The sequence below is a fragment of the Spermophilus citellus genome, assembly GCF_964194105.1.
Source record: "Spermophilus citellus genome assembly, chromosome: 5".
Lineage (NCBI taxonomy): Eukaryota > Metazoa > Chordata > Mammalia > Rodentia > Sciuridae > Spermophilus > Spermophilus citellus.
In genome coordinates this window covers 117580231-117592245 of record NC_138186.1, presented here as the reverse complement: position 1 = coordinate 117592245, position 12015 = coordinate 117580231, and the positions used below count along the sequence as shown (strand labels likewise).

The 12015-nt window shown below is 38.6% G+C and overlaps 2 protein-coding genes across 2 annotated transcripts in view; one reads left to right on the top strand and one right to left on the bottom strand.

The window, feature by feature from the left end:
• Positions 1-9223, bottom strand: part of CDC40 (cell division cycle 40) — a 47092-nt gene extending 37869 nt beyond the window's left edge. The window contains exons 1-2 of the mRNA XM_081294023.1: positions 9171-9223; positions 8721-8970 (exon numbers count right to left, since the gene is read on the bottom strand). Of these exons, the coding sequence (XP_081150149.1) occupies positions 8721-8909 (189 nt within the window). The 5' untranslated portion in view covers positions 8910-8970; positions 9171-9223. The remainder of the gene's footprint in view (positions 1-8720; positions 8971-9170) is intronic.
• Positions 9224-9373: 150 nt separating this feature from the next.
• The window catches only part of WASF1 (WASP family member 1), a 59081-nt gene continuing 56439 nt past the window's right edge, over positions 9374-12015 (top strand). The window contains exons 1-2 of the mRNA XM_081296184.1: positions 9374-9447; positions 9739-9890. The gene's annotated coding sequence lies outside the window, so the exon portion shown is untranslated. The remainder of the gene's footprint in view (positions 9448-9738; positions 9891-12015) is intronic.

Sequence of the window (12015 nt, the reverse complement as noted above, 5' to 3'; positions counted from 1 at the left end):
ATTTGGCAATTACATTACAAAAAACCTTTGCTGCAGTGATTTGGCCACTGAGATGGACCACAGAAAGTCAGCAGCAAGGAGTATTGGTATATGTGAGGATTTAGATAAGAAAAGATTAAGTCTGAGACATAGTCAATCATACTGCTAGAGGAAAGGAGACAGCAGAAAACACACACACACACACACACAAAAAAAAAAAAAAAAAAAAAAGAATGAGGAGATAATGAAAGGTATCTTAGAAGAAGAGATGATAGAATCCAGGACATAGTATGAAGATTAACCTGTGAAAAGAAGGCTCTCTTTGAGATGGTGGGTGATAGATATTTAAAAGTGCTGGGAGATGCTTGGAGTTATAATTGATAATTTAATTTTCTTTGTGCACCTTAATAAAGCAAGTACATACCTTCAGATTCATTTATTCATTCAACAAATATTAACAGTATGCCTAATATGTGTCAGGCACTATTCTAGGCCCATAGAAATGAAAAAAGATATTTGTCTTTGTAGTTTATAGAGTAGACAAACCACAACTCATTTAATAAACAAATGAACTATACATTTTGCAAGAAGAGGGTAAGTACTGATAAAAGAAAACACAGAAGTGCTGGTGTCAGAACAGACGCATTATTTCACATAATCTTTATAACACTTTTGTGAAGTACTGCCAAGATTAAGTCATTTAGCCCAAGGTACTAAAGAATTAATGATAAAGATAAGAGAGTTTAAAGTAATCACAATAAAGAGACTCAACTAGCAACAAAAGGAAGAAAAATTATTGGCATAGGAACTAGGTATTATCAGACAAGGTTCTTAGTTGCAAGCAACAGAAATTCTTATAGGCTGATTAAATGCTATTGAATCCTTATGCATTTTTCTTAAAATTGCCAGGAGGGACAAAGAATCAGCTTTAAGAAGCAGGCAGAAATAAAAGGTGAGTCTGCAGATGGAATCACAATTCAATCAATTATATCACAGAACCAATTCAGTGAAGATGACAGTTTATTATTTTTCAAAATCAATGCTAAGTTGCTACTGCTGCCAGTGGTTGCTGAAACTACTGGTGTGAGAAACTGGAAAATGTTGGCCAACACTGTCACTTAAAATCCTGACCCCTTGTTTCTTTGCAGATTAGTTTCAGACTAGAAAGTTTAGGTGGGTACATCTGTTTGGCTAAGCTCAAGTACAGCTCTGAGTCTGAGTTGAAAGAGAGCTGGACTCCCTATGAGGAGGTGCAAATGCTAGGCCACCTAAAAGATGACAATTACTTATCACCCTAGAATGCACTCCAGAGTCTTCCCTGATTACAGACAGCATCTTGCCTTAAGCCCAATATCAAACTTATTACTATAAAATTAAAAGGTTACATACAAATTGCTTAAACTGCATGAAAACTGAATTAAATGCTTTTCCTTCTTAACAAACAAGAAGTTTAGCCACCTTCAAATCTCCCTGATGGATTATAGAGTATAGCTGCTAGAACCACTTTATCATATGGGTTACCAGATCTTTCCAACTAAGAGTATCTAAAATATCCTAAATTTTAATTATATTGAGCAGAGTATCACGAGATACCAATTTTTAAATGCAAAGTACAATTTTAAAAAATTACCCTTTATATAAGCAATAATGGCAACTAATAAACAATACAAAATAGATCCCAGTCTGGCTCCTACTAAAATTATAGAACAAATTGAACAACTCTCCAGAAAATGGGCTGTTAATTTTACATTTAATTAGAAGAACTTGGACAATACCACAACCTTGTTTTAATACTCATGAAGAGTACAACACCAATTAGGCTTGCATTTGGAATTGCTACAGAATTACAAAAGATTTCTATTTAGTTTCAATTATCCACAAAAATTAAAGTGCAGTATAACTGAAGGGCACTCTATGGGTCTAATAAGTTTAAACAGTTTATCTTTTGTTGACTCAAATTAATTTGAGAATAAAACTAAACAATATTCCTTTTTAGTCTTTTTCGCATTTCTTCCTGTGTACAAATAAGGAAACATGAAAACACCATGTACACTGCAAAGCAGATGACAACTATTAATCATTATCATAAAGTATTTCTCAATTTATGGCATAGGTTTATCCCCCCAGAAACTGGAAATGATAAGGCTTCTTTTTTTTTTTTAAAGAGATTCTTTTTTAAAAATTTATTCTAATTTGTTATATATAGCAGTCCTTTTTTTAATATTTATTTATTTTTTTTTTAGTTTTAGGTGAACACAATATCTTTATTTTATTATGATGTGGTGCTGAGGATCGAACCCAGTGCCTCATGCATGCTAGGTGAGTGCTCTACCTCTGAGTCACAACCCCAGCCCAATGAGTTTCTTAAAACAGGAGTTTAGATGATGAAATAAGAAAACAGAAATCTGGATATCCTTTGAGTTTGGGCCTTAACAGATGTAGAGGAAAAAAGGTGATTCAATTGGGAATTCACAAATAACAAGAAATATCATCCAAGAAGAAATTAAAATCTGTGCTTCAAACTGAGAGGCATAATTTTCATTTTATTCAAGTTGGCTATGCTAAATGAAGCAGGGAAGCCCCTTGGGGAAAGTAACATAGTGATTGACTGAAATGAGATAAAGCCAGGTTGTTTTTATTTACTTATTATTTTTTTTAACTTTAAAGCAAGTTAATAAGCAGTTCTGGTAACCCAATAGGGCTTATCATGTTTCTAAAGTGATGATTTATTTCCTTTGATCATTTTTAGTGCATTTTAATTGTACATAACAGTGGGGCTTCGTTGTTATACATTTGTACTTGCACATAACATAATTTAGTCAATTTCATTCTCCAGGACCTCACCTTTCCCTCCTCTTCTCCCTCCCCTTGATCCCTTTCCTCTACTCTACTGATCTTTTATTTTCATAACATACCCACTGCCTCTCACTGCTTTTCTCTCTAGCTTCCACAAGAGAGAAAACATACTACCCTTGACTTTCTGAGTCTGGCTTATTTCATAGAACATAATGTTCTTAAATTTGATCCATTTTCCTGCAAATGACATAATTTTGTACTTCTTTATGGCTAAGTAAAACTCCACTGTGTTTATATACCATGTTTTCTTTATCCATTCATCTGTTGACAGACACCGAGGCTGGTCATAATTTGATTACTGTGAGTTGTGTTGTTATAAACATGGGTATGTATGTATCACTATAGTATGCTGATTTTAATTCTTTCAGATAAATACCAAGGAGTGGTACAGCTGATGGTCATATGGTGGTTCTATTTCTAGTTAAGGTGATGACTATTAATGTACAAAATCTGACATATCATTCACCATCATCTTGTGTAAGATGTTTGTTATGTATGTGTACAAAAATATGCACATGTGTGTGAGCGTGCGCACGCGCGCGCGCGCGCGCGCACACACACACACACACACACACACACACACACACCAGACAAAAATAACTAAAATAGGGGTGAGAGAATTTCATTCTTGGATTTTAAGAAGGTGAAGGTATGGATTAATTCAGACACAGGGTAATTTATAGGAGTAATTACTTAACAGAAACTGAATTCATAATTTATAAATGATGACAAGGAAAGAACAGGAAAAAAAATCCAAAAGAATGGATGTCTACCATACTGTACTTTCTGCCTTTCTTCTTTTCTGCTAAATGTACATAAAACTAACTTTTAAAAAAAGTTATTGCTATAGTTGCATTTCACAAGTTTTATTGAATATTGTTTTCTTATTGTTCAGCTCAAAATATTTTGTTATGCTTTTTTTTCCTTTGGCCTATGAGGGACTTTGGTAACTTTTGGTAAGTGCAATTTCACAAATTTCAAATATGAGAATTTTAGAATTACTGTTTTGTGACTTGTTTCTAGTATAAATTCACTGTGGTCAGAGAATGTCATCATATGTGATTTAAAATTTACTGAGACTCATAAACAAATCTAGCCCACAGTCTGTTTTCATGCTAACAAGCTAAGAATGGCACTTACATTCTTAAAGCATTGCTCAAAAAAAGACAAAGAAAGAAGGAAGTGACAAAATTATATGTGGTCAATACAATTTAAAATATTTATTATCTGGTCTTTTACCTAAATTCACCAATCCCTGGTCTTGTATATGGTCAGTTCTTTAAAAATGTTTCATTGGTGCTAGAAAAACAATACTCTATATTAAGTATGGTTATGTGAAACAGTTTACTAATACAGATACAGATTAGTAAACTGTATCTTTAGATATTGTTCAAATTTCCTGTCATTATTGATACTTTCTGCTTGTTCTATCAATGATTAAGAGGTGTATTAAAATCTCCCACTGTGATTTATACATCTGTCGATTTCTCCTAGTAGTTCTGTCAATTTTTGCCTAAATATTTTAAGCTTACATTGTTATATACCTTTGTTAATTAAAACTTTTATTATGAAATAACCCTTTTTTGTCTCTATTAATATTTTCTTAAAGTCTATTTTATTGATCTTAATACAACCAGTAACAACTTTCTTTTGGTTAGAATTTGGTATATCATTTTTCTATCTTTTTGTTTTTTATCTTTCTGGACAAATAAAGAAGGAAAGAAAGAAAAAATAATGCCATGTTTACAAGTGGTACAATTTTGTAAGTAGTAACACTGAAAGTTAAATACTTGGAAAAAATAATGTTATTATTAACATCATAGCATAGAAATAATAGGCCCTTAGAAATACTTGCAACAAAACCATGTAAAATCTTGATGGATAAGACTATAAAGTTTGAAGAAATTAAAAAATCAAAGACTTAAATTAATGAATAGATTCCAAAAATGATCTATGACTCAATGTAATCTCAAACAAAATCCCACCTGGGTGTTAGCAGAACTTTACAGGTTAATTCCAAACAGTATGTAGAATTTTGAGGGCCAAGAAGGGCCAAAACATTTTTAAAAATCAACAACAGAAAGGTGGTGGGGGGAGGAAATTATCCTACCATAAATCAAGTCATAGATTTAAGAATATTCATACCAGGCTGGCGTGTAGCTCAATGGTACAGTGCTTATCTAGTATACACTATCCTCAGTAACACACACACACACACACACACACACACACACATACTCCAATAAAAAATAAAAGGGGGAGGGGAAAGGAATGAAGGAATGTTTGCACTATATACAAAAATTAATTTTATGTGGATGAATTAATTAGATGTGAGAAGCAAACATGTAGCATTTTCAAAAGAAAGAATATTTTCATGACTTCGGGTTAAGGATTTCTCAAACGAGAAACAGAACCACAATCCATAAGGGAATAATTTAATAAAACCAAATAAACAATTTTGTTTAATGAAAGACAATTAGAGAGAGAGAGAGAGAGAGAGAGAGAGAGAAGACAAGTTACAAACTGGAAAAGTTTTTTTCAACAAACTGACAAAGGATAATATCCCTAACAAATCAAAATGACAACCCAAGAGTCATTTTGCAGAGGAAAAAGAAAATCAAGTCACTAACACAAAAATGAAAAGATGCTCAATCTCATTAGTGTTCAGGAAAAGATAGATTAAAACCACTGGATAATTTATTTCCTGCCAAAATACTTGCTATTAGTCACAACACAATTTGTTAGTTTCAGATGAAATTATCTGCATGCTTCATATCTCCTTCCCTCCTTCCTTGATAATTTTCCAATCTTTTGCAATCATTACTTTTACTGTAATGACTGGACAAATAAGACTCCAATCTCCCTTCAGCCACAACCCCCTACCCACCACCACTTCATATAAGGAAGTGTTGGTGTTGGTTCTCAAACCAGCAATAAGAACACTACTAATCTCTCATCATGCAGCCCAAACTGCTGGGGAGACTAGCCCCAGCTCTGCTTCTAATGGTATCTTATGTAACCTTTCCTTCTGGATTTCCTTTTTTATTGAACTAACTCCTTAGTGAACTAAGTAAGCTCTAAAGACCCTCTTCAATCTTGCCACTGTCCACCCAGCTCTAAAACTCAGTTTCTTTATGTACATATTTTACTAAGACCTTTCTTCTCCCATTTTCCTATCAAATATATTTCCTTTAGTGCACTAGGCATTGGAAACATAAAGGAATAGACACAATAATCTCTGGGATCAAGAGCCTCACAGACCAGAAAAGAGTGAAAAGTTAAATCCAGCCATGTAGCAAGTGCTACAGCTGAGATAAGGGGCTCTGGTAGACACAAGAGGAGATAAGTGCACTGAGGCTGAGGAGCAGCAGAGTTTGGGGTGTGGAAGTGGCATGAGGCAAGGGATTTTCAGGCAGAGACTAATGTGGGCAAAATCTTGAGAGGAAAAAAGAAAACTGGGCTTATGGAACTTTTTTTTATAAAGATTTCAGCATGGGATAACAGCAGGCTTCACATGCTACATAAAGAACTTACAAATTATCTAATAGGCAACATAGTGTCTTTGGGCAGGGGAGTGATATGATGAAACTAGAATTTAGAAAGAATGTTCTAGAGGCATCATGGAAGAAAGAATGGAGTTGTGGTATGGAATACTGGGAGATAAAAAAGGAGAAAGTACAAAGACCAGTTAAAAGGCTATAGTTGTCTGTATATACCATTGTAGGTTGTGGAGTCATTAATCAAAATGAGAAAAAGAGAAGTGAATTTTGAAGGGAAAACACTGAATTGGAGGTATCCAATCATTCTGGAAGACATACTTATTAGATCTTGAGCTAGGAAGGAGTTTAGAATTGGAAATATGAATAGCTGACATATATTCAGTGTTTATTGTGTGCCTGGTACTGTTAAATTTGCTTTACAAGCATTAGGTTAATTCTTGTAACTCCATGAGATGGAAGCTAATGTTAAATCTACTTTAAAAATGAGAAAAATTGGCACAGAACCCTTCAGTAACTCATCCAAGGTCACCAAGTGGTAAGTACTGGAGGCAGGATTTGAATCCTTTGATTCTTGACACAAACCTGTGCGAATCGCTCCACAGTGGTCACCTGAGAGCTATCAGAAGCAGAGAGGGTGAAGGTACAGGAGAATATGTGAAGTGTAAAGAGGACTAAGGAAGGCAGAACAGGGCACCAGAAAGCTAAGGATAGACAAGTGGACATCAAAGGGAGACAGCATTTTGAGAAAGAGGAAATATGTAATATTGTCACTTGATGAAGATTCAAGTCAGATGGCAGAACCTGACAACTGAAAGGCCTGGGACATCATTCTGAGAGGTTAGTTTTCCAAGAGGCTAAGGCTAGACTGCTTTGGGTTAGGGAGAATGGAAACAGGTGAAGAGAGCTCCAAAAGACCTGCCTGTGAAAGGAATAAAGATTAGGAGGCTACTGGAAGGTTTTAAGTTGGGACAGTTTTGTTAAAAAGACAGAATTCCAAGCATTCTTTCATGTCCATTAGCAAAAAGAAAAATTCATAAATAGCTCATTAAAAACCTATGAAAAACTTCTTAAGTCATAACAGTGGACTTGGGGACATCTTACAAAGGAATTTTTGTACAGGCTCCTCTCCACACATTGAGCTTCTGATCAGCCACTTGGAGTTCTACTCTCAACAAGTGGATACTCTCACCTAGCTAGAGACATATCAACTTCTCCTCACTTCCTGAAACTAAGCTCTCCACTTTCTCAGGTTTGCCAGTTACCTATGCCTAGAAACTCTTTGCTTCCATGGGTTAGCTTTTTGTTCTTGGAAGCACCCTTTTCAGGGTGGAGGTCCCTGATCAACCTACCAAAATTATACTCCTATCAAAATTATTCTCCATTATAGGGCTGGGGTTGTAGCTCAGTGGTAGAGCACTTGCCCAGCAAGTGTGAGGCACTGGGTTTGATTCTCAGAACCACATATAAATAAATAAAATAAAGATCCATTGACAACTAGAAAAAATATTTTAAAAAATTATTCTCCATTATGGTACCTTATTTTGTCCTTGATAGTACTCCATTCAACCTCTAACTACTTTATTTGATCACATTTAATTGGCTGCCTCTAACACTAGAATGTAAGATGCCTCCGGCCTCTGTGGCTTCAGTTCTTAGAACAGTTCCTGGTGAAAAATAGGTGCTTGGTAAATGTTTGTTAAATGAACTATCTGACCCGATTTCTTCCTTTATCACCTTCCTCCATTAGATCATGCATTATTTTTAAATCCAATAGCTTTCCTCAATGTATTAACAAATACAGTCACAACAGCTAACATTTATTGCACTCCCACTAGATAGCTGGCTCTGTGCTATAAGCTTTATTTGTACAATTTCAATTATTCTTCTCAATAGTTCTCTCATATAGATAAGTGCTTTAAAAATGATCACAGTTGTACAGGTGAGGAAACAGGAGGTTGTATAACTTGCCCGAGTTCACACAGGTGGTGAAGCCCGGGTTTAAAACCTAGTTCTTCAAAACCAAAACAAAGTCAGGCCACTGCTCATTTCGAGCGAAGGCACATACCTTAGTTTGTGATATCTTGATCTAGTTTTATTTATGCTATGGGATTACACCTGCCCTATTTAAGTCATATCCCAAGCTCAAATTTTACCCACTTTCCCCACTTGCTTTCTGAAGGTGAGAAGCCAGGGCAGCGAGTAATGGAGAACTGTCCCCAACTTCCAGTTCACAGCTTCTCCGGAGGAAGATGCAGGAGGGATCGAGAGATCCACGCGTTAGCAACTATCTCTCCGCACTAAGAGGTAACTCAGGACTTAACAGGAGAGCGGGGATTTTGGAGCAGAAGCCAGTTCTGGCACCGCATCAGTGGCCAAAACACTTACCTTAACTGCCACCTCCGGAGCCGAGTCCACCGCCACTGTCAGAGAGGGCTTGGCCGAAGGCGACTTAGTCAAGTGCATGAGAGAGTCGGCGGCTGGCAGCGGACACCTACTGCCCTCACTGTCCGAGTCCGATTCGGACCCTGAACCCGAACCATAAGAAGCGGCCAGAGCTGCAATCGCAGCCGACATCGCGGCAACAGATCCTCTGCACAGACCAGGCCCGGACGGAAGAAGAAGCGGCTCCCAGGTCCTGACAGATTATCACGGAACACATTATTTACCTCCTTTACTAAGAAATAATCCATAACATTTTGAAACAATAAATTAATCATTACAATAACTAAAATCGGACCGGTAATTTTGAAACATATAGGAATGGAGAGATGATCATAATAGTTCATAACTTTCAGGACCTATTTGGTTAGATAGAGACTAGGAGTTCTGAAATACCTTGAGGCCTCGAGGTCCTGCACTCCCGGCTTGCAGCGCGGCGGGAAGTACGAAGAGGCACAATGGGAAGTGTAGTTTGGATCGAGGGGGCGGGGCGGTGCAGGAAAGCCTCCCTTAGACCCCGCCCCTGAATGGATGGTTCATTCAATTGGCTATCATCTTCGCTCATTCCCTGGCCAAGCACGGTTCTCTCCGTCCCCCTCCCCCAAACTAAGGATTGGGTAATACCACAGAGCCTCAGGAAAGGGGGAAGAGCGATCTTCGCCCCCTATGATGGGTGAGTGGGCGGAGGCTGAGTTTCCCACCACCGCTGTACCTGGGCACTGGGGGCTGAGGGAGAAAGTGAGAATCTTAGGTTCTAAAACCTATGGGTGTCCAGTAGTACCTCCCGGGGGAAAGGATGGGAGATTAGATAGAGTGAGTGCTGCGGTTCCCCCTGCTTCTAGAGCGGATTCTGGCGCCCGGTTGTGGAGCGTCGCGCGCGGGGAGGGGGCGGGTGGAGGGCAGCGGCGGCTCGCGGTGTTGTTCGCTCGCGCATCGAACACATCGTGGGTCCGGCGACCGGCAGGCGCCCTAGGCGGCATTCCTGGTGGCCCGGCGCTTCAGCCGCTACCCGAAGCGGGTTCCGCCCCGGAGCCCGACGCTCTTGTGGGCTGCAGGTGGAGTCCCCGAGCTGAAGCATGAAGAAGGGGTAAGGCTAGAGCCCCCCACGATTTCACGGTGAGCGCGAGTCTCTCAGGAATTTTTTTTTCGGGGGAGGGGATCCTGGGAAAGGAACTCTTCGTACCGACCCGAGCAAAGACAGGTATGTATGGATCTCCGGTCCGCAAAGGTTGCGGGGATGGATGGGCGCGCCTCCCCCGCGATGTCCCCCACCCCCATTCCGGGTTTCCCGAGCTCCCGCAGCCCACCAGCCACCCGGGCTGGGTGCCGAGGAAGCCGGCGGCGGGTGCGTCTGGATCTTGGTTGCACCGACTGGCTGGAGGCAGTTCTGGGCGGAGAGACTGCGGGTCTCACCTGAGGTGCCGTGGTCTGGGATCCCCTGCCCACCGGCACCCACGAGCCGCCCTCGTGCCTCCTCGCACTAGGAAAGGCTGCAGTCCGGGATAACGGAGAAACCCCGGCTCGCTGTACGTGCCCGAGGCTCTGTAAAGCAAGCTTGTGCCTTAGCGTGTTTGCGCTGTGGATCTGTCTAAAAACAGAATGGTAAAGCGAGTGCGGGCATCCTTTTTTCGTTTGAAGAGGCTAAGCGGTGCGGTCTCTTCTGTTGCCTGTTAATGGGGAGGTGCCTCGGGCAGAGTTAGGGAGCCGCTCACTGAGCTCTGGTGTCGACAGGACTCGCCCATTGTGCCACCCAGATAATTATTCAACTATGCAGCATCCATTGCACCTTTCCCATTTTTCTTTTCCCCTTGCTACAGCATGCCCCCTAGCTTCGGTACTCTGACACCTCTTGCACTTAACCGATGATGAACTAGAATAATGATGAAAAGAAAGCATATTCGACCTGAACATTCACGACCTGTCCTGTAACCGATTAATTAATTAATCCCTAACTGAAGTAGGTACTTTGATACGACTAATTCTAATACTATCCCTTTTTATATAAGGTCTGCCTTGGATTCTATTTTTTTAAATTGAGGGGGGCGGGTAGTGTTAGATTTACATGTTAGCCGAGTCTTATTTTTTAGTTCAGTAATTGATTGTAATCGATTTATTGGCTATTCAACTGGTCTAATTCTCTTCAATTTGTATAATAGATAACTTTCATTTTGATAATTGTTAATATCATTGTATAATTACCAATGCAATCTAAGTTTTAACTCCCAGGAACAGTTTGCCTTTTAAGATCTAAGTTTCTGTTAGAAAAAGTACTTATTTATAGTGAATATTTGAATAAAGAACTTGATATAAAATCTCCCAAGTTTGAATAGGAAAAGTTTTGTATTTATTTTTTAGCAACAGAATATTTTATAATCATAGCCTTACGTTGAATGAAAGGAAGGATTTAACATTTAAGGTGGGGTCTTAATAGATCATTCTTTAGTTTATCTGAGTTTTATTTTTATTCACTTCTTTTCTTTGCAATAGCATGTATTTGCTTGATATGGATTATTTTCCAATTTTTCTAACTTCTATCTACAAGAATGAGTAGAAGTCAGTTTTGCACGATCTACCTGAAAAATGAAGTATTATTTTGAAAGCATAAGAAACAATTGTTGGGGGGCTGGGGATGTGGCTCAAGTGGTAGCGCTCGCCTTGCATGCGTGCGGCCCGGGTTTGATCCTCAGCACCACATACCAACAAAGATGTTGTCTGCCGAGAACTAAAAAATAAATATTAAAAAAAAAACTAACTCTCTCTCTCTCTCTCTCTCTCTCTCTCTCTCTCTCTCTCTCTCTCCTCTCTCACTTAAAAAAAAAAAAAACAATTGTTGGTTATAATGTTGCAGGTTACCATTTGAGTCTCATGCTTTAAAAATAAATGTTTTACTACCAAAAATGTTTTCTCTTCTTTTTGTAATCTACCTTTTTCATCTTTCCTTGTTTTAAGCTTGTTGCATTAACCCTTTTCATGAAAAAGGAATTGCACATAGACATTGCAGATAGAGTTTTAAGGTACAGTAATTGTTAAATGGAACTTGGAAGAGGCGCACACAAAAGTTGATGATGTAGAATCAGTTGTTTGGTTAGGAGATGACCTTGCAATTTACAAAATGGGCACTGTTTTGCCTTGGTTTCCTTAAATGTAAATGGAGATAATACTTATTCCACTAGGTAGTGTATATAAATTCTGTAAAGATGTTTTTATGGTGGTTTAAAGAAAATGTGAATGTTTTAATTAG